This window comes from Opisthorchis viverrini (assembly GCF_000715545.1).
Source record: "Opisthorchis viverrini unplaced genomic scaffold opera_v5_127, whole genome shotgun sequence".
Taxonomy (NCBI): domain Eukaryota; kingdom Metazoa; phylum Platyhelminthes; class Trematoda; order Opisthorchiida; family Opisthorchiidae; genus Opisthorchis; species Opisthorchis viverrini.
In genome coordinates, this window is record NW_008751785.1 from 1,290,874 (window position 1) to 1,314,508 (window position 23,635).

The 23,635-nt window shown below is 45.5% G+C and overlaps 1 protein-coding gene across 1 annotated transcript in view; it reads right to left on the reverse strand.

The window, feature by feature from the left end:
• T265_06319 (hypothetical protein) overlaps window positions 1-5,246 on the reverse strand; it is a gene marked incomplete at both ends in the record, with an annotated part of 7,683 nt that extends 2,437 nt beyond the window's left edge. Inside the window, 2 exons of the mRNA XM_009171546.1 lie at window positions 2,636-3,139; window positions 4,668-5,246. Of these exons, the coding sequence (XP_009169810.1) occupies window positions 2,636-3,139; window positions 4,668-5,222 (1,059 nt within the window). The remainder of the gene's footprint in view (window positions 1-2,635; window positions 3,140-4,667) is intronic.
• Window positions 5,247-23,635: the final 18,389 nt, after the last annotated feature.

Genomic DNA, 23,635 nt, shown 5'->3' on the forward strand with positions numbered 1-23,635 from the left:
AAGTGGAGGAAGCTCAGATGGCAGTGACTTATGAGCGGCTGTGCAGCGCACGAAGCATTTACTGTCTATAATAAGAGAGAGATGGATCAGTGGTAGCAGAGCGCGAATTTACTAACCGGAAGGTCCGTGGTTCGAACCCGACCTCAGCCTCTCGACTTCCTCTGTCTCGGCTTGGACGACCTGGCAGTATCCCAGCCCTCGTGCTTCCTCCGGTTGGCATGGCAGCTAGGCACCGGAAGGGTGTTACAGCTGAACGATTATTACTATTATTAATAATAGAAGCTCTTCACTCTCGTGAGCAAGGTAGCGTTTGCGGTATCCGACCCTAACCTTCTTAGTTAGCATAGTAAGCACCTTCCCCCGTAAGAAATTCCACACTGGTACATTATATCGGGGGTTGACCACAGCTATGAGCGTACAAAACTGTTTGGTGGACTCTCCCACTAAGACACCCATGCCATTGTATTCGGACAGTAGTTTTCGACTTTGCGCGGAAAAATCAAACTCAACTTTGAATCACGAAGTAAGCACTTCTGCACTGGCACCGTAGATAACGCTGGAATGTGTAATACACTACTCATAAGGTTGCTAGGAATTGTTCGACATCATAAGCGAGAGATTTAGCTGGGTTCCAGTGGGGTCTCTCACAAAACTGAATTAGTTTGTAAATGAGCGTATTTCGCTAACACTAGAAGTTTTGTCAGGTATCAGCGGTGTTTTATGAGCAAAGATGATTGGTAATCAATGTACAAAACCATTCTAGAAGCCTGAGAACATCACAAACGAGAGAGTCAGCTGGGTTCCAGGTGAGCCTCTCGAAAAACCAAATTAGTTTGCAAATGAGTCTATATTTGCTGATTTCGTGCAATTTGCTTTCAAGTAGAATATAAGGTTGACGGAAACCCGGGGACTGCGCCTACCTGATGAGCCCCAAAAAGAGCGAAACCGGTCGTGGGTGGTCGACGGATTTTCAGCAACCTTATGAGTGGTACATTACAAAGATATACATGTATCGCGATATCTCGAATGTCGTAGCGACTTAAACATGAGGCGGCCTGGTGCAGCACATTCAGTTGCCTGAGAACATTACAAACGAGAGATCCATCTGGGTTCCAGGTGGGTGGCTTGGTTGGTTTTGTCTAATTCTGTAGACTGAGACAGGATCTCATTCTCACCGACAGGTGCCAATTCCGAATTATAGTCGTGCATTGTCACAACCTCCCTCATTCGGTCGATGGGTACAAATGATCCTAATGCATAGATCGAATTTATGGTATGCACAAAGCTATTGAGGCGACCTCTTATTTTAAACTTTCACCGGTTTTGATCAGTTCAAAACACCGCATTTTCATCAGTTTGCAATCAAAACACCTGTCCCCTCACACTTTAGGTTACGCGTCCACCGGATGAGTTCCAGCCAGTGTGGCTTTGCCGTGCGATCTAAAATAAAACGGCTCAAAAACCGTGAGGTGTGACTGCAGGTAGCACATAGTCAGTTTTTTCTATAAAAGAATGGGGTGCGACTCAAATCTTTTATGTTCGATCTGCTTCACCAACCAGAACATGTTTGTGTGACCCTGTGGGCAGTGTGGCTCGTGCGATCTAAAATAAAACGGCTCAAAAACCGTGAGGTGTGACTGCAGGTAGCACATAGTCAGTTTTTTCTATAAAAGAATGGGGTGCGACTCAAATCTTTTATGTTCGATCTGCTTCACCAACCAGAACATGTTTGTGTGACCCTGTGGGATGCTAAATCGATGTGTGCAAAATCCTCAGCGGCACAAACGTTTGAGTGTACGTTTGTTACTATCCGAAGGAAAGAAGTCAAGCTCTTAGAACAGTAGAGGCAGCATTGCTCCCCACTGCCCCTCCCACCAAGCTCTTCAGTAGAGGCAGCATTGCTCCCCACTGCCCCTCCCACCTCCCAAAAAACATGACATAGTGCACCCTCCCCGGAAAGAGCCATCTAGCCGTTTCTCCGTGGTGGTCAGTTTTGGAGACTACGGCGTTTAGAGGTGCACTCGTTTGTTGCTCATCGTTGGCCAAAAAAGCTGTTCTGCTGACCAGCCTCAGTGGCATATTCATGAAGCACATGGCTGACGAAACGGAACCCTTTACACAAAAGTACCTTGCTCCTGGGTTTGATTCGGTCACTTAGCTGTCGTGGATAGCCTGGACCGACCTCCCACGATGGTGAGTCCATTTGAAATGCCCAACGATTCACGCGCTTCACCACACCTGGTTCGTAGTCCATTTCAAAAGTTAGGCTATCACAGATACTTTTTTTCCAGCGAAGCTCCAGAAGTAGATATGACCGAAACACCCTGGCACTAGGCAGGTAGACGCGACAGGCTTTTTTGTTTTGTTTTTGGTCGGTCCCGAGTTGTTTATGTGACACCATGGCGTTGCATCGAAGATCGGTCTCATCGACGCAACCTACCACAAAACTGAGTTGGCTTTGAACTAGGCGGTCAAATACCAGTCCTTGTTTGGCTTTGTGTGTAGAGAAAAAGACCGTTTAGGTACCTTTTTTACGTGGCCCCTGATGAAATTCAAAAAGAAAACAACTGATGAAATTACAAAAACGAAGTTGTACATCGGTCGAGGCAAAAAGCAGCAGAGCTGTAACGCTTACCATCTCCCGAAGGGTTTTCTCAGTGTCCTTGCGGACGTTAATCAGACGGCATGGATCACAGGGGCAGTTTCGGAAAGGACAAGTCTTTTTATGTCCTTTCCAAGTGACAGCAAGCGAATGATTACGACATCTTCGACAATGAGGCCCGGCAGTTGTCGGGGAAGGCTTTGTTTTGTTTGTCCGGTTCGAACTTGGTGTGTTAGGTTCTTGACCATCGCTTTGAGAAGTTGCGATAGCCAGCGTGGACATGGCCAGTCGGGGTAGGTGCAATGACCGTTCAAAGTTTGCCAGTCTTCGACCCAGAGACCGGTCCTCAAATGAAGTGAGATCGGATGATCGAGTCGCCTGAGCCCATCTATCACCATCGCTGCCGTTGCAGGCAATGGCTGAAAAATTTGGGCGGTCCCCGCGCAACGGATCGGAGTTTTCGGCCTGGGAACCATTGTGCTCTCTGGACGATGTTCCTTTTTGATCCCGATAGAGTGCAATTTGTTTGGCCACGACCTCAACAAAAAAACAGTAAAGTTAAGTCTCACTGAGTTAGGGGAAACAAAAATTAATGTGATAGAACTACTGCAAGAAAGACAAGCATTTCAAGGTCAAATTTACCGCCCACTATCTGGCACTGATACAGTAATCAACCAATGACAATGGGTTTCGTAAACGTGCCTCACTTCGGCTAGAACTGAGTACTGCTCAGCGTTAAACGAGTGAAACAAGCAATCATTTTTTAGTCACAGCGTACTGGAGTTTAGCGTAGAGAAGAATTCAGGTGAGAATCAATTGTACTGGCTTGGTTAAAAAACACAAGCCAACTCGAACTCAAAGCAGCCGAGATTCTTCCGCGATCACGATCAAAATGCCAAAGCCCGTTGTGTTCTTCAGCTGTTTAGTTCACTAATTCACATGCGGTTTGGGCAAAACAGATATATTAAACATTTGAAGAAAGAGAACCAAGGGAAGGAGGGGTTCGAGCTTTTCATGGCATCTCTTCAAAGTGTTTGCCGGAGTGGAGGGTTGCGACAGATCGCAGTTGGTGGAAAAAGCCTTCGTGGATTCTCCAGAAGGAGGGTTTATTTTCTCCATTATCCTTGACAGAGTTTTTTGGTGATGGGACCTACAGAGGCCTCACATGTGAACTGACGATCATAACCCTGAGTGACCCAAATGCAGCTTCAATTTTACTCCCGAGGAACATTCGTTTCATCAATCACAAGTCTTCTAACATAGAGAAGGCGCCTGACGGCCACTTTACCCATCAACCCCGTAATGCAGCTTATCAAGATATCTGGATTTCTGTGTTGATGAGACCAGGATTCCGGTGACCTTTAGTAGAACTAAGCAGCTCAGTTGACAGCTTACTCGATCGATAGGCGAGAGGGTTCGAACTCAAACCTAGAACTTCTGTTTTTCCCGAATTATTGTAGACGGATGGCGGCAACCCACCGTTAGGCATCCTGGCCCCTGTTTGTTTCACTCCCGAGTGTAGTAATGACTCTAGTCTCAATAAAATTAGGCATATCCTGCGTTTGCATTGTCCTTACTCAACTACTGAAATCCAGTTGAGCCTCTTGGTCACGAAAACGACTCTGCAGTTGACGAGAGAGTTTTCGGAAGATAACCGCGACACCCTCCCACGAATTCAAATGGAAGTCCGCACAATACTGACGTTCAGAAGTTCGACGAAGGACTCTTCACTGATGTTAACCAGATTGAACTGTCATTCCCTTAGTCCAATTCCTTCTGAAGTAACATCGTGGGCCATTGATGAGTTTTCAGCAACCTTGCGATAGTTTCCTTTATGAAAAATTGTTGCCAGTCTATCCGCCTTGTTGGACTGTTTTACATAACAGACAATGGTAGTCGCATTTTGTTCTAGTCACTACAAAACATTGAATTCACAAAAATGGAAACTACCCATCTAAACGTAACATACTACTTATACGGTTGCTGAAGAAGGCCATCATAGACTAGAGGCTAATCTGCATTCAGTCGAGTTTCTCATTGGTGTGCAAATGTGAGTAGTACTTACTTTACGACCTTGGTCAACCAGGTGGCACTTGAGACATGTGCAATGCATATAGGGACAGGCCCGTTTGTGACGCTTTACGGGGATATTATGCCCATGTGTTTTACACTTTCGGCACATGTATGATGCACGGGAACATGCCAGTGCGTTAGACCGCATTGTTATATTGGTCAGTGCCCCCGAGTCTCGTCGTAGGTGGTGATGGTTTGATGAGGAAGACCTCTGTCGACTTGTGTTGGACTGACCAGAAGGACGCGTGTTAGCTAGTGCGACAGAGGAGAGCATCAAGTCAGAATTTGAGAACGGCTCGAGTTGAGAGTTGGGGAAAGGGTGATCAGGGCCTCGGGAAGTGTGACTCAACGGAGTGGAATCAACTGGGTCCGGACCACCAATACCGGTCGGAGACTCAGGCACGGAATAGTTGAAATTGGTCAAACAGTTGGGGTAGAATGGCATAGAGGTGAAACTGAAATCCGACTGCCCTCCGTTGCAAATGGAAAACGGATGAATCCCATTGTCTGTTGTGCCAAGATGAGGAATGTTGGGTGTTGGATTCATGGGTGGGTTGGAATCGAGTAAAATCTGAGATCGACAATCAATGCGAGTGAGCTGTAATCACTTTCGACGGGCTTGTTCCAACTGGATGTCTGTTGGATTCAATGGGAAACATTGAGGACTGGTAAGGAACGTTGAAATGAAATAGTAAATTATGAATAGCAAATTATCTCGACAACTTAGTAGTTGGAGTAATACTAGAATAAAAAACAGCACGTAAATTATATACCTATGTTGACCTCCGCCTTGGTTGGCCTTAACACGGCAGACAAACCTGACCTGAAGGAAAAATTCGTTCTTTTCATTATACGTTAAAAACAGGAGTTACGTGAAACGGGGATAGCAACTGTAACCCATGTCCATTACGTCTGGCTTTTAAAATAATATACAGACGAACAAACGTCACAGCTGGGTGACCAAGGAGGTCTAGTTCCAAGGTCACCCAGGCATCAGCCAATCAGAAGACAGGTCAAGCAATGGGCCATTACGGATGCTCATCCAAAGGATAGATGATCAGTCAAGGTCAACCTGGGTGAGTAAACCCTATTTTAATCCATTCACTTGTAAAAACTACTCACCTCCACTCGCAACGCACTGATGACGTCACGCTAACTGGTGATGGAACGTCCTCAACCAAATTGCCCAGCTCAGCGAACAAACCAAAGGCCATCTTTACAACCTGAGCAGAAACCCACTCTAATAAAAGATTTGACCAAGCTATTCAGCATTAAACCGTCAGTTGCTTTTCAGTTATTGGAGTCATTCCCTTAGTGTTAGCAGATGGAGGGCCCACACAACATGCGTTTGATGCCAAATCTCCCTCCTCTCTCCTTACCACGGGGACTGGTAGTTGCTCCCCTCGGAGATTCCTGAACTATCGGTAGTTTAGCTGTAGCTTAGGTATCTTAGCTTAGCTCGAGGTAGCTCAGTGATCAAGGTCTGTGGTTCGAACCCAGCCTCTGCATCTCGAGTGATCCCGTCTAGGGTTGAGCAACCTCACGGGTTCTCAGCCCTTATGCTTCCATCGGGTGGCGCGGCAGCTAGGCAGTGAAAAGGTGCTATTAAGTGAGCTTGTTAAATGCTGGTTGGATCGAAGATGCGGCCGTTGCCTGCCGAAGATCGTCGGAGACTCTCTATGCTTGACAATAGATGCCTCCAAAGCGTTGGGTGACTTTGGTGGGAACATCACATGATTGGTGCTAAAGTTCACCGGATGTCTTTGTGGAAAGTACACGCCCCCCCCCCAACTGGTTAGCTGGTCACACTCCATAGTTTATGATGGTTAGACCATGTACATCTTATGCCAGACAACCGCTTATCTTGTAGATCCTTCTTTACTCAGGCGAGTCTCGGATGAAGGCTATACAAGGGTGATCGATCCATGACAAAGCAACGAAGCTGAAAACCTTCGCTAGTCCACCCAGTCATCTTGGTAACTGCCCTCTCCCCGGATAAGGCTCGAGGGGAGAGACAAACGAATGGCCGGTGAACCCGAAAGATACGGTTGCTATGCCGCAATGCCATGTAGGATGTCAGTTTTAGCGAAATACACTCACTTGTAAACCAATCTGGTTTTGTGGGAGACTCACCTAGAACCTAGCTGAATCCCTCGTCTATGATGTCGATAAATTTTCAGCAACTTTATAAGTAGTGCATGATGTCAGTTTTTTTATTGCACATTCAACTGTCGATTATCCGACCGTCTTAATTGAAGTCCGGCCCATCTCTGTTATTCACTTTTATGTGAATACGTTTTATCTTCTTAGGTAAAAATTACAGGTTCTCGATAAAATTTATGACATTGGTCATAAAATAACCGGTGCTCTGTGCGTGTGACACGCCTTCCAAAAGCAATCAAACCCGGGAACAAAAAAACCAACCTTTTTCCACTACTTCGAAAAAGAAAAAAACCCAACTTGATCCATATCTGGACCGGTGCGGGGATGATAGCCTGGCAATTTTGAGCACCCGCTCACACCGGGAAACAGGTGGGTGGAGGGGGGCTGGACGGTGGTTGGTTGAGACAATTTACCCCGGAAGATGAGGGTAACCGAAGCGAAAGAACAACCATGCCGGCTGGTACAGTATTCACCCTCGTTAGGAAAGCAGTAAGTTCTTCCTAAGGAATTTCGCGCGAGTATTAAGCTTCTACGCCTCCAATGAATTTTGTTTTCATTTTTTTAAAATGGAGAAAAGTTTATGTTGAAACTTGGAAGACGGATAATTAAGATATTACTTGGGTCAGAACGGTGATTTCCACGATGACATGTCTTCCAATACCGATGTTCATTCTAATCCATCGTTAGAAGTTATGTCAGTAGTGTATTGAGAAAGTGACTCAAGTATTGGACACAGAACATTCCTTCATTCGTCTCCATTGGTTGAAGCAAGAGCCGCTACGCTGTTCATCGATTGATTCGTCCCTGGTTGGTCACGGAGGTGGCACGCCCGCAAGAGAAGGCCCGAGGAAGCGGCTCGTGACCAAGGCTACGCGCAAAAGCGCACCAGCCACCGGTTGTGTGAAGAAATCTCATCGCTGCAGGCCTGAGGCGCCCAAGAAGAACAGTTCCGGCTTATCACCGACCCTGGAGACTACTAAATACCGCGTCTCGCTCATGATACCTAAGTTGGATTCAAGTAGAACATGAAGTTTACGGAAACTCGGGGACTGTGCCTACCTGATGGGCGAGACTAGTCGTGGGTTATCGAAGAGTTTTTGGCAACCTTATGATTAGTGCATTCCGTTAAAACAAAAAACCCAACAGGCTGAGATTGCTGGTAACAGGTTTGGAGTCGATCGCTCCAGCTGAAACGACAACTCACATAACCTAAGTAGTCATGTCAACGCACATCCAGGCCGATCGATTTTCTATTCGCACCATAGTGTGCTGATCACTAAATTCAATCGATTTTCGTTTTCCATTGAGTCTGTTCCTCAGACACAACGCACTCCGCTGTAAAAGTCCAAAACCGGATCTCTCTGCCCTCGTTATGACATCGATTTATTGACAATTTAGCCTGGATTTCCTGAAACAGATAACTGAATGCTTGCCAAAAGGTTCAATTTTCAGCAACCATGTGAGTAGTATGTTACGTCTATCAACTATTATATTAATATTAGGTGCATATTATTACAAAGAAAAGAATGGCAAGTGGTAAAACGATGGGATATGAAGTATTGACTGATTCAAGTCTTCGTATACAGCCATAATTGGCAGGTTCGAAATAAATCATCAATTTGAACTTTCTTCACCGCCAAGCTTTGATTTGGTAGAAGATACCTATAGAAAAATCCCCACTTCTTCTACGCTCCCCCTCCTTTGCAGATTCCGATCGTCCAATCACGTAGACCGCATCGGTCATGTGCTTGCAAAGATGTGCGTTCTGGCACCGCGTAGTTTGTTTTAGTTAACTGATAGGCAGTTTACCTTTAGTTAAAGGTGATTTTGGAACTCGCGTTCACATCACTCTCATTTGAACACCCCTTCTCTTGTCCACAGGGAGCAGAAATGATCTAAAGTTTCGCTCTGATTAGAGCTCATCAGCAGTGCATATTCTTGGCCGGGTATGTACTCCGGGCATGTGTGTACTTTCGTTCTATCGACTGTGAGGCTTTCTTTCGTCAACAGTTTGCAATCATGAGATGAGATGTCACTGTATATTTCCCCGAAGAAACACCATCTACAAGGTTGCTGGAAACTTTCGGCAACACACGACCGCTTTTACACTTCCTGGGGCTCATCAGATAGGCAAAGTCCCAGAGTTTCCCTCAACCTTATGTGCTACCTGAAGTTCTGCTCATCTGCTCTAAAGGGTAACTCAACTGAGTCCCAGAGATACGGTTCAGCGATATTGCGATACTATTCGGATGAACATGTTGCACACAGGTCGCTCCATACTTTTCTTGGTCTAATATTTGTCCTATCAAGAAGGTATCAGTTGCTTTCAGATATCTGATACAGCAGAAGCTCCGACCTCCCCGTATGCGCATAAGCATGTACCAATCACATGTGACCAACCAAGTCGACCTGGATTGACCTCATTGAGGCGTTAGAAAACAGAAGATATTGGCGGAAATTTGTCGAAAAGGATTAATTGCACGCCAGCGCTTCAACCGCTCCTCAGAGTTATCCCTGAATTCGTGAGTGAAAGTCTCTCCTGCCAGTCCATTTAACGCTTGGCCAGTCGGAAGGGTTATCGATCGTCCGATTCACCATTTTGCTAACCACCCACTTCCGCTCTCCTGGGGCTGATGCTATTACCACAACCTCGTAAACAATTTCTCGTTAGTTCGTCCCATACAAATTGAACCTGCACTATAAATACCTCATTTTCGACTGTATAGTTATATATATATATATATATAGTTATACATAGTCGCTAAATGACGCTTTAGGTATCACTGGTTTGTGTCAACAACACTCTCATCACATGCATGTAGAGACCGGGTAAGTCACCGGGGAATATTTTGAAAAACGTCCCACCTTGGGCAAAGACGGAGTGCGGCTGGAACAGACACTCAAAAACGCTGCTACAGTGTATATGAACCAAATTAAGGTTCTATTTGTTACTAAAGACCTACGGGGCCTTTCATGAACTCCTCACAGTTCATAAAAACGAAAAATCGAAAAGTTGCGGCAATAGTGATATTCCCTGGGTTTCTTCAGCTGCAACTACAAACCAGCAACAAGGACTGACGTATTACGCCAACCTCGTAAACATAGTTCGCTAAGCTCAGAATCGAGTTGTCTTGGCCCTTCATTCGTGTCGAGACTGCGGTAGGCACAAAAAAACCCTGCGCACTATAGGGCCGAAAAGTGGTGCGCCGGCCGGGAATCGAACCCGGGCCGCCCGCGTGGCAGGCGAGCATTCTACCACTGAACCACCGGCGCATGAGTGGGGTCGCAAATTAGAATTCATGATTGGTAATTAATTCCGCGCCTTTCAAAAGAAACATGTGGTAGCTATCCTAAACTATGTGGAACCAAATTTTGCATACTGCACTCCCAATATAGTGTTGGTGAAGGAAGTCTTCAGCGCAATAACTATGCTTCTTTCTAAATTTCGGACCAGATCCCACGTTTCCGCACCAAGGAATCTCACGCTTTTTATCAGTGATTTCAGCTGGTATCTATTCATCAAGCCCTGAGTTTGTACAGTAAGCTCCGCGTCACAAGCAACCACTGTGATCGTCTCCCTGTAAGATACTTATCCGCACTAGGAACGTACACCAGTTCACGCTGTCCTATACTCTATAGGAGAGTGATCTGTTGTCGGAAGCTTCTCTCTTAGAGTACAAGTTACAACATTTTACACAACAGTTTAAACCCATGTGTTTTGTTTTGGTTTTTCTGACCTACCATTCAAGTTGTGTGAGTGAAATGAGAGGAATAATGATAATAATCAATGATAGTAATAATTATACTAATGGTAATCGAATGGACAATGATTTCCCATACAAAATTCAAAGCGGCTTGGTTGTCAGAATCATAGAACTTAACTGCCATCGTCAGATGGTTACGAATCCTCTTGTTACAACAGAAATGCTCTGAAAAAATACGATCGACCTCATTCAGGTCTTGTTGAGCTCGGCTTGTTGTGTTGCCATAGTTACAAATATTGCAGGAGTACTGCTCAAACACGAATGATGTGAACTCAAGTTCTGTAAATCCTGCAACCAATCAAAATTGCCCGGCATGTTTCAAGCGTCTGTGGCGCTGCCTGACTGGGAACCTCCGACAGCAGGGTCAATCGATCGACATAACCAGGACAGTTACTGGGCCGCCCTTCGAGCCGTCTGGCTAACCAATCAAATCACTTGAGCGTTAACACCACCGTTTGTTTAGACGTGACGTGCTCGGGTGCGTCTAGCGTGTGCTGATGGGTTGATGGTAACACGCTAAACTCTCATGTTGGATATCAGGAGTTCAAATCCCGTCGTGGCCATGCATATGCACTGTTGATGATCTCCAATTAGGACGGAACTCAAGTCCAATGCTCACACCTTCCCCCGTCTTAGGTGTAGACTCGACGCCAGAAAGGAGGGAGGTTTCGACAAATACATTCGTTTTGGCTTTCACAGAAGACTCAACTGAATCTCTCATTTGTGTGTGATTTCCTTTTTGAAACTATACTGTGTACCGAGTGAAACACGAGTTGGCCTACTGCAACACATTCAGTTGAAGCGGACCAGCATAAACGAGAGATTCAGCGGTCTCCAAAGTGGTATACAAATGTGTGCATTTGTCGAAATCTGTCCGATCTAGGTTCAAGCAGAGCATAAAGCTTACGGAAACTCGGACACTGCGCCTAGCTGATGAACTCCAAGATGGGCGAAATCGGCTGTTGAAGAGTTCTCAACAACCTTGTGAGTAGCTTACTTTAGGAGGGAGACTGCTCAAACGAGAATGATGTGAATGCGGAATAATGGGCGAAACCGCCGGTGGAGAGTTCTCAACAACCTTGTGAGTAGCTTACTTTAGGAGGGAGACTGCTCAAACGAGAATGATGTGAATGCGGAATATGTCATTATGAGCGGAAGCAGTGTGAATGGCGAGAACGACTTCTTGACCGAGTTTACCTGGGATGCAGACCACTGAAAATCACACTGTTTGTCTAGCTAGCGCCAAACTTGAGCCAACCTCATCCGAACAGACTCGCAGTCCTACCGTTTTCATAAATGGACGTCACCGTGACTTCTGTATGCGAACCGATTTGGCCTGAGCTCACTTGCACACAGCGATCTCTGTCTGTTTTGATAGTGCAAAGACACTCGAAAATTTTTAAATAGAGATTTCCCATGAGTATATCCTCCTATCTAAGTGTGCTCTAATCAGTCGACCGTGGCCGAACGGTTAGACGTTCAGACCACTAGCGAGGAGGTCAGACCATTGTGTAGTCTCGTGAAATCTACACTGCTGACGATTCCTAATAACGGTGAAACAGCGGTGAAGAGATTGTAGACTTTCCAGCATAGATTGGCTTCACTGACTGGCTTCACTGGCCAGTTTTCCTCGATGTAACCTACTAACAGCAAACAAATGACTTCAGCAGACAACTCTGTTGCGCCACACTCTACGATTCATATTTTTGGAGATTCTAACATTGGATCCACCCCGGGAATCGGACCTCGAACAAGAAATCTTTGAGAACTCCTGTTTACAATCTAATCGGGTTTTTTTCGTGACAAAAATCCTTCGAACTGATTTGACAATCGACTCATCTTGGTATCCCATAGCAGTTTTCGTTGGTCATTACGACCGAGCAACGTTTACCAGTGAACAAAGAGTAGAGCACTTCACTCATCAGTCACCACCTCCTGTGGTGGCAGTCGGTGCTGCCACAAAAAAAAGTGGCTGCTCAAACGATGCCACAGCATATGGAGCCTATCCAGGTCTGTGTGACTTTTTGCACCCTGCTGGTAACACAATTGGAGCAAATCGACAGCCACGTGTTTGGTGGTGGTGGTGGTGGTTGTTGTAACGTACGCGAAACACGACAGCACCTACCAGTCAACACATCCCTTCCGCAAAGTAATCAGGCAGGCAGGCAGGCAGTCAGCCAGCCATGTGCACTCAAGCGCGTCACAGACTCAGTCGAACCAGCGCGCACGTTCACATGTTCCTCCCGCACACACACACGCACACAACAGATACACGCGCACACCGAATGCCTGTAAAAATGCTCGAAACCTCCACTCTAAACGAGTACTCCTTTTTTCTCTATAATCCGTCATATTGATCGCAACGGACCATCGCGTGATCTCAAGACACTCGTTCTGGATGGATTCGAACAAAAGTTTTGAATGTGTTAACTGTTTCACTTGACTTTGTAACCCACACAGTTCTGAACTGTTTTGGTGGGGTGGTGGTTGTTGTAACGTACGCGAAACACGACAGCACCTACCAGTCAACACATCCCTTCCGCAAAGTAATCAGGCAGGCAGGCAGGCAGTCAGCCAGCCATGTGCACTCAAGCGCGTCACAGACTCAGTCGAACCAGCGCGCACGTTCACATGTTCCTCCCGCACACACACACGCACACAACAGATACACGCGCACACCGAATGCCTGTAAAAATGCTCGAAACCTCCACTCTAAACGAGTACTCCTTTTTTCTCTATAATCCGTCATATTGATCGCAACGGACCATCGCGTGATCTCAAGACACTCGTTCTGGATGGATTCGAACAAAAGTTTTGAATGTGTTAACTGTTTCACTTGACTTTGTAACCCACACAGTTCTGAACTCTCGCTTTCTCCAACTGATTTTGGGGAATAAAGGTGCAGGGGGCAAACAGCCTCACATCGAAGAGTTTAGACAGTCTGTAACCAGTCTAGAGAGGTATACACTGGGTACAACGCATTCAAACTTGGATACGGGTTTCGGAGTATACGCATCGGACAAAAAAAACCGTTTGTTTACAAACTCGGAGCTTCAAAAACCCCCCTTAAACCAGCGTTTTGTAGTTGTCGAAAGGGATATTGAGACATTGTTGTCAAGCGGTTATTTAATTTGGCAAAAATCGAACATCTGAGATGTTGTCATGTGGTGTTCTGACTCTTGGCTGACAAAGAAAAACGAAAAAAAAGACGAAACATATGCACTCTACTTGAATTTTGCGGTTTTACCTGATTCATGTTTACAAGTCCTGCTAGATGAAGCATGCTACTCGTAAAGTTTCTGAAAGCTCTCTGACAACCGTCGACCGCCACCCTTGACTCATCGGGTCGGCTTACCTGCGTCTACACTTTTGTGCCTGTTGCCGTTTACCCAGCGTACTGTCGAGGTTTTCGATCTCTTCTCTTCGAATTCCGGTCTTCTGCAATCTAGATAGTCACGTGACGAAACTTGTTTCCCTATTGAGGGGGGATTTGTAAAACTAAAACTGACACTGTCATGACAATCGAGTGAAAATCTAACGAAGTTTCAGTGAGGATTGATCAGTTGCTAAGTCAGGCATCTTCCGGTGGTGATTAAAGATATACGTTCCCGGTGGAACGAAAAGATTTGGGGTTTGAATACTGAGCAGTACTAATTGCTTTACGTCTGCCACAAAGACATTGTCAAGACAACCGAAATGCCCTCTAGATTGAGCTTTGAAGATTACTCACATGCTTCAATCATAAAGGGGATCCGACTCAAAGCTGGGGTGTGTTTGTGAGCGTCAAGACACCTCGTTGTCCCAAATCTCCAAGGCCACGTGCACCCCTGTTAAAGAAAGAGAGGTACAAAGCAGTACCTCCTGACAAGAAGCTTTCTTAAAGGAACAGGTTTCACTCCGTCCTACACATTTCGATTACCGAATTCAACTTTAACCACCTAGTGAGTACAGCACTCTCCTCACATGGAAATGACCTCTCAAATGCCAGCATACATGGACGAAAACAGTACATTTTCCATCGCCACAAGAAAGTACAACACAAAATCCCACATTCATCAACCAGACGATCGTCTTCACCCTCACATATCATCAGTTTTCTCCTAATTTGTCATGAAATTGCCGCTTTTAGGTTAAAATAAATTCCTCTCTCGCAGTAGAATGAAATTTCATCTGAAATGTAGGTGACCGGAATGTGGAGAGCACGGACCAAAATGTTCGGCTTCAACAGTACGATGGTCAAAGAGGAAACCGTAACAAAACCGTTACCATCACCATCGTTGAGGCGTCCATACCTTCAACACACCTTCAGTCACACAATCTGGGTAAAAACTGACGGCATGAATGCCACTGACATCGATTGACCGCCATTTCGTTCCCGGTCTCCAGCCAAGCACAGCGAGGGTTAGATGGGCCTCATCCTGCAAGGCAGACACCACCAACAGCGTCCAAATCTTTCTTGTGCACCATTATCGTGTGCCACTCTCAGGAAGGTCAGATTCCCGGAAATGACCCCAGAATCTACCGAGACCCTAAAACTCCACCAAAATCTCACTAGGAAAGCCGGCAAGCCAATCAGGCCAATCAATCATCCAATCAATTCAGCACAAGCTGATGAGCGTTCAGGCGTGCCACAGAAGCACGACCGAATGTGATCAGCATTCAGGCATTTCACACAAAAGCACGATCGATGTTGATGGGTGTTCACTGAACGCCTATCAGACAGCCTGGATCAATGTCAGAAAGCGCCCTTTAAATAGCGTGAGGCTAGCGTGGACTAGCGCACACTCACTTGGTGCAATTAGCTTTTGTGTCCTTGTCAGTGAGTGCTCTTTCTGGTACCAGCAGTCAGATATAACAGAGTGCCGACTTCACTGCTTGTAGAAAAGCGTTTGGATAGCGCCCCCTACATCCTTACGCGTTCACAAGTGTGTGAATACAAACAGTGTATGGTATGCCAAGTTGAGCTACACCTTAAGTCCAGCCAAGTGAACACCAGGTAAATCATACCATTGCCAATTAATGATGACTGCTCAGTACAAAAGAAAAACATTCTGTTATTTTGCATTCTATCGAATGTATTTTTAAAGTTGAACGTCACACTAATCGGCAGATAAATTCCAGGTGTCCATTCATTGTCTTTTTTTGCGCTGATATCAACTTGTGCACGGGATGTGTGGTCGATACCTACCTAAATGACTACAGTAGACGGTCACTTGTCTGACCTTGACATAATCAAGCAGACTGATCGTACCATGAGAGGAGGAATGGCCCAATTCTGTCAAGGTCATGGAAAGCCACACACACGGGGAGAGGTTGTAGGGAGGTCGTTATGCAGATGAGGTACTGCGTCTAGTACAACAAACCTTCGTTTTGGACCGTGGTGTTGAACTGGCCTCTGGATAGCTTTCGAATGTTTTGAGAATCATCCAAGTTCGTCTGCTGTTCAACTACTTGAATCTTCCGCTGAGATGTACCTATAGCACTCGGTTGAATGGACCCTTTCGGAAATGGAAACAGGATCTTCGCTGTGACAGCTAGCAAGACGCAAGAAATCAATAGACGACAAAATTTGCTGCGATTTAACACAACCGCTACAATTAAAGCAACAATTTTGATTGCGAAAGTTACTGAGTTCCTCTTTGGAGGGTCTTGTCGAGTTATCGGTTCCTGAAAGCCGTTTTGTCCTTTGTCTACCGCACAATTTATTGGGAGAGAAAAAACAGATGAATCACTCGAGTAGCAGTGGCCTCATTTCATCACCGTACTAAATTTGCCCCCCCCCCAAGTCATGTTCCCACTTTGACAACGTCAAGTCAGGCGTGCTCCGATCAGCACTTGAGCCCGGAGATAGATAGATAGCAACAGGAGGATCGGGTGAATTGAACCGGTGAAGGAAGAACTGTAGTCATGGTTCTTGTGAGTTGGCACGTATGAAGCATCGAAAACCTGGTCACAAGCGTGTTTCAGTATGTGTGTGAGATCCAACAAACTACCGCGTTTGAAGTTACCTAGCCGACAAGTTGCTCAAGGGCAAAGCGTGCCTCTGACCACTTTGGGTGACTCGAGCCAGCCGGCTAAATTCTGGACTGAATTACCAAGGTGACAGGTCAGGTTCTCACACCGGCGGCTTTGAGTACAGCGGAAAACCGTTTGAGGGTACCGCAAATTGTACCGACAGGGGAACGGATGAGCACTGCAAAAAAAAACACGTAGTTTGAACCAATGGCCAGTCTCAAGATGTGCACGGACGTGACTAAAATCCGGGATGCGAGCACGCTCGTGTACCATCCATAACCGTGGAATAAGTCCAGACACGGGAAGTGAGTTGTTCGGTCTGCCATGAGCTTCCGTTCTATCCCATCTAAGTGACTTTCCTGTCGGCTGTTCTGACTGGACCCAAATATTCGCAATGTGCCCCTCGTGTGGAACAACGAAGTGGGTGGCCTCGGTGTGGGACACGAACAATCGGAATCTTTCTGCCACAGTGTGGAGGGAAGGAACATTCTTTTCTGTCTGTCTAGCATAGTTGGCGTTTGTGTCACATGGATCGAACCCATCGCCTTACGAATACGCTCATTTACACACTAAAGTGGTCTTGACCGAAGACTGATTCAACTGAATCCAGCTGAATTTCTCGTCTATGATGTTCTCAATCAGCTGAGTGCGCTTCAGCAGATCACCTCATGTTATGGTGATACATTGTACAGACGTGATATACTACGCATAAGGTTGCTGAGAACCCATGGCTGGTTTTGCTTTTCTTGGACCCCATCAGGTAGATACAATCCCCTAGTTTCCGTCAACCTTATGTTCCAATCAAACTGTATACAACCGGCGAAATACGCCCAATTGTAAATCAAATTGATGCTGACGAGAGATTGAATCCCACTTGAACGACAGATTCAGCTGAGATTCTATTGAATCTCCCGTTAAGACCAACTTAATTTGCAAACGAGTACACTGAGGATCTGTTGCCTGAGGGGGAGGGAATGGATTCTCACAAGCGATTCTCGCTTCACGCAACAAGTTGAGGTGAGAAACAGGACCGGTCGGTTTGTTTAAGCACAATAACTGCGATGATTTGATCGAGTTGTGAAAAGATCAATAGACTCGCTGACCAGAAGATGAAGAAAAGACTGATGTTCAAATCAATAGTGAGTTCACTCAAGTTCTAGTCAGATTTTCACTTTTATACATCAAGCAGATTAATCTAATAAAAACGGTGGATATTTTCCAGATAAGCCCTGCCACTTTCTGCCAGCTCCAATCTAATGTACCCACACAACCTTGACCTATTTTTGATGAAAACAATTCCATATCCGCATCTAGGCTCATTTTGTGCTAAAACTTAAATGAACTTTCTGACGCTTTCAACTCTCGTTCATGACAAGGAGACGGCAATACGTTTTTTCCCAAATGTTCGCAATGTGCCCCTCGTGTGGAACAACGAAGTGGGTGGCCTCGGTGTGGGACACGAACAATCGGAATCTTTCTGCCACAGTGTGGAGGGAAGGAACATTCTTTTCTGTCTGTCTAGCATAGTTGGCGTTTGTGTCACATGGATCGAACCCATCGCCTTACGAATACGCTCATTTACACACTAAAGTGGTCTTGACCGAAGACTGATTCAACTGAATCCAGATGAATTTCTCGTCTATGATGTTCTCAATCAGCTGAGTGCGCTTCAGCAGATCACCTCATGTTATGGTGATACATTGTACAGACGTGATATACTACGCATAAGGTTGCTGAGAACCCATGGCTGGTTTTGCTTTTCTTGGACCCCATCAGGTAGATACAATCCCCTAGTTTCCGTCAACCTTATGTTCCAATCAAACTGTATACAACCGGCGAAATACGCCCAATTGTAAATCAAATTGATGCTGACGAGAGATTGAATCCCACTTGAACGACAGATTCAGCTGAGATTCTATTGAATCTCCCGTTAAGACCAACTTAATTTGCAAACGAGTACACTGAGGATCTGTTGCCTGAGGGGGAGGGAATGGATTCTCACAAGCGATTCTCGCTTCACGCAACAAGTTGAGGTGAGAAACAGGACCGGTCGGTTTGTTTAAGCACAATAACTGCGATGATTTGATCGAGTTGTGAAAAGATCAATAGACTCGCTGACCAGAAGATGAAGAAAAGACTGATGTTCAAATCAATAGTGAGTTCACTCAAGTTCTAGTCAGATTTTCACTTTTATACATCAAGCAGATTAATCTAATAAAAACGGTGGATATTTTCCAGATAAGCCCTGCCACTTTCTGCCAGCTCCAATCTAATGTACCCACACAACCTTGACCTATTTTTGATGAAAACAATTCCATATCCGCATCTAGGCTCATTTTGTGCTAAAACTTAAATGAACTTTCTGACGCTTTCAACTCTCGTTCATGACAAGGAGACGGCAATACGTTTTTTTGCAAAGCCACAGAGTGATCCATCAGCAACGTTTACGCAACAATGGCCACCAAATGACACTTCCAACTGTTCCTGACACGTGGAGGTGTAATGCCCGACAATGTCGGCAATAAATCGGTCTTCGGAAGGGAACTAGCCTAGAGCGATCTAGGATGGAGTTTAGGACAGTAATTCTATTTATTTATTGCCGGTCCAAACATTTGGTAAGAGGAATTATCTGTTAGCAACATGACCGCTGTTGACTAGAAGAACTTTCTTCGCGAAGTTTGCGCCTTGCAGACTCCAACAGTTATCGGCGGTCCAGGTCTACACGTCGAGATCGATGAAACGCCACTATCTCGCCGTAAAAAACACGCAGGGCGAGTCCTTCCCCAGCAGTGGATTTTCGGAGGAATCTTTCGGAAACTAGAGAGGTTTTCATGTATGCAGTGCCAGATCGAACTGCGCAATCCAGGCCTGCATCGCTCCCGGCTCAATCATCACCTCCGATACCAAGGAATTGAAATGATTATCGACATGAATGATTGACATGAAACGATTAACCATATCGAAAACTTTTTGGATCCAACGACTGGAACTCACACACAAACCATCGAATCTCTTTGACACATCTACAAGATGTAGAAAAGACGCCAATGCGGCACACACCGATCTTTAGCGGACAGCTACTTGTGTGAGTTCATCTGGAGGCAAAAGTACCGAAAAACGGACCTTGTCATGCAAATTATTAATGACATGTCTCAACTTCACCCTCTTCAATGAAAACTAGAAGTAGAAATTTCATATCCTCTTTTCCCAATTTTTTGGTGGTGGGGATTAATTTTTTGGCGAAGCTTATCTGGAAAAGAACCAAAACGGTCTTCAAGAACATGTTGTTTCCTTAATATCGATCTGAGTAGAAGAAGTCGATGGAACAGCTCGCCATGAATATCCTCTGAACAACAACTCTCCATCGGGTGGGAAAATGAGCCTGATTAGCAAACCGAATTCTGCATTGGAAACAAGCAAATAAGGAGTTCACGTAGTAAGGTGTAGATGTAACTGAGTTGTAATCTGGACGCTGTCAACTCGGGCATCCATGGGCCTTAATTGAATCGTTTAAAACATTCATATAGCTTCACAGGTTTTGCTAGATTCTGGGAATCTGTAACGGCTTGTAACTTAGCGAACATACGCTCATCTGCAAACTAATTTGCTTCTTTCGAGAGACCCACCTGGAACCTGAGAACATCATAAACGAGAGATTCAGCCGGGTTCCAGGTGAGCCTCTCGAAAGAACTAAATTAGTTTGCAGATGAGTATATATTCGCTAATTTCGTGCAATTTGGTTTGAAGTAGAACATAAGGTTGACGGAAACCCGGGGACTGCGCCTACCTGATGAGCCCAAAGTGGAAGGGCGAAACCGGTCGTGGGCTGTCGCTGGATTTTCAGCAACCTTATGAGTAGTACATTACACATATAGGCTTGTGACTTGTTTATGAAAGTCTTGTCGTAAAGACTGAGCTCGAGGATGACGTTAGACGTAAGAACCCCGTTTGTATCGCACAGTACTTGTAAGTAAGACCGATGCTGATCACCTGATATGTCACGGAGATCTGGCTGCACGCAGAGCGCTCGGAAAAAGCGTATCCTACTCGCTTGTACACCCTTGTGTCAAGTTAAACGATGCTCACTTTGAGAGTTTTTTTCATGCGCAGCACGTGACTAAGCCAGCGCAGTAGACTTTCTCATCCAAAGGCACGCAGCATAACCAAGTGCGGTCGTACTAGGCTTGTTCGTACAGAATGATTCAGACGAAAGGAGCTGACTAGCAGCGTTGAACAAGCCCCCCACAAGCACAGGCCTCACTCCGCACGTGCATTTAGACACGGATGAATGCGAAACTCAGACCAAAGTATAGGAAACACTCCCTCATTTGAGTGCAGCAGGGCATATGGGCAACCAGTCTCATGAGTTAAACCACATTGACGGGATAGTCTTTTCTAATGACACTGGTTGAGCTTGATGATTTCATTGCCAAGTTTGCCTAAGTTTGTAGCTGTTTGAGTGAGACAACCTGAAGTTTAGTAAGGAAATCCCTGTGATTCTAGCACATCGAATGAAATGTAGGAACTAGTTGGAAATGACACATCTTATTCAGAGAACACGTTAATAACCCCTTCGACGAAGACCACTTACGTCGGCAATCTACAACAGTGTACCCCCCACACACACAGGTAATCCCTCGTTGGTATCTCATTGCGAGATCACTATGCGTGGACAGACTGCGCCACCAAAGAATAGAGGAGTAATGGGTTAAAAAACAGTTTGTAAGCAACGGCTTACACCTGTCTAGTACCTTTACAGTTATATTCAAAGGAGAAACATCAGGGGGAGAATGTTGCAAATCCGTAATCCGGTCACCACCACCATCATCATCTGCATTCTTCAACCTCTTCTGATCAGCCTACACGAATTCCCCCCTAGTGCACTACTCATAGGGTTGCTGTCGAAGAGTTTTAAGCAACCTTATGAGTAGTGCATTGCGTCTATACAACGTATCGCTATATCCCGAAGATCATGCCTAGTGTAGCACATTCAGTTGCTTGAAAACATCATAAACGATAGATTCAGCTGAGTTCCAGGCGAGTCTCCCGAAGAACCAAAATAGTTTGTACATGAACGTATTTCGCTAATTTGGTGCAACTTGGGTTCGATTGGAACATAAGGTTGATGGAGACTCAGGGACTGCGCCTACCGTGGGCTGTCGGAGAGTTTTCAGCAACCTTGTGAGTAGTTTCCTTGGTCACCGAGTCGAAAGGATTTAGAATCACAGAAGTTGGACCATCTGAGAATTTTGGGCGCCACACAATCTCAATGACCAAACCACTGTCTGGACCGACGATTCAACGCATTCTGAAAAACCCCAGGAACACCGAAGTGCTGTTTCCTCGTTTCTGAGAATCGCCCATAATGTGGCAACCCAGAATCCTGAGAGGATTTCAAACCTGTAATCTTTGGTCAATGAACCGATTCTGAGCTACCGCCAACTGATCCACGGTGTGATCAACTTGGCTGTAAACAGGATTTAGACGAAATCTTGCGGGATCTATATCAAGAAAATGGGACCGAGTTTTGTGATCTGAATCCATGCTGTTAAGGGATAAGTAACCTCATCTCCAAGTTGTTCGATCATCCATAGCTCGAACTAAGTACGCTTTTGGATCTCCCTCGAGACGAAGACTATTTCGAATAAGCATCACGTTATCTCTTGATTAGTCACCCGAGAGGGGAAATCATGCGTTGAAACCTTAAAATATATTCGCTAATCGTAAGAGTGGGACTGCGCAAGTAAGTCACTAGTAGGTGTCAGGCCCCATCTGTCTTAGGGCAGATCACGTGACAGTTTCGAACCACGAAATGTGCGACTGATAACTGGTGAGTTCCGTTCACCTCGCTCGTGCCCATCGATCAGCCGGGACGTTCAGATTCGGTAGTTAGACAGAGTTTTTTGGTCGATTCGCCCCGTGAATGGTTTTGCAGTTTTCTTCAGTTGAAGACACATTTAGTTGGCTTCTTTCTGCTCCCGTCTTGGGAATCACAAAACCATAGTTCTCTTATCAAGCCTCCTCAGAGGCTACGGGGCCAAAACGAACGACCCTCAGACCAGAACATAAAAAAACTTTCTGTTACCCCATGAGACTGAGCGGAACACAGTCATTTGCAAATTAGGCTGGTAAATCTCTCGTTTATGATAAATATTCTTCAACTGAATGTACAGCACAAAAGCTTGAGTTGATTGAGATATCACAGTATATCGGTATTTAAGTAGTACATGGCGTTGACGGAAGTTCGCAGACCTACCTGACGAGCCCCAAGAAGAGTAATCGTTGAGTGTTGATGAATTTTCAGTGCCCTTATGCGTATTGTTTCGTCAAAAGGATGAAATTAGAACGGAGGGACAGGCATAATATACCATTCTGAAGAAACTGCCGGCAAGTGTAACGATCAAATGGTTGAAATTGAATGAAGGCTTCAAGTTTCCAGACCGGTGTCCGGTACTGTTCAGTCGAACAGAGTAGTCGGATACGTTTTAGGGTACCCGCAGTATGGTACCCAAGAAGACAACTCTACTGCGTGAGGCGTTTTCTCCTTGGGTCACTTCAACTAGTTTTCAGGCTGTTTGCTTCGACAAGATACTCCTCAACTGTGGAAGTACTTTCGTTAGCTCCCTGTCAAGCAATTTGCAGCCGCTTTGGACACAGAGTTTGTTAAGAGCAAAACTGTCCATTCAGCAGTTACTCTTAACTAACCGTTGGCTAAGTGACAGTGTAACCTTACGTACGTACCCCTCTACAGCAACCACCCTCTACTGCAGCCACTTTTGGCATCTCTTCCAGACGTGCTATTGGTAACCTCTGGCGTACCCTGCGTCCTACAGTTTTAATTGTGCTGTTTCTTTTTAACAGTGGAGAAGAGCTCATTTCACGATGGCCACAACCTCCATCTTAGAAATTGACCCCCATAATCTGGTCAGCAGATGATGCTGTACACAAATTTCTCCGTATCTCACCACTTTAAAGCATGTTACCCCGTCCATGCCGAGGTCTTCCTCAAACAACAGTG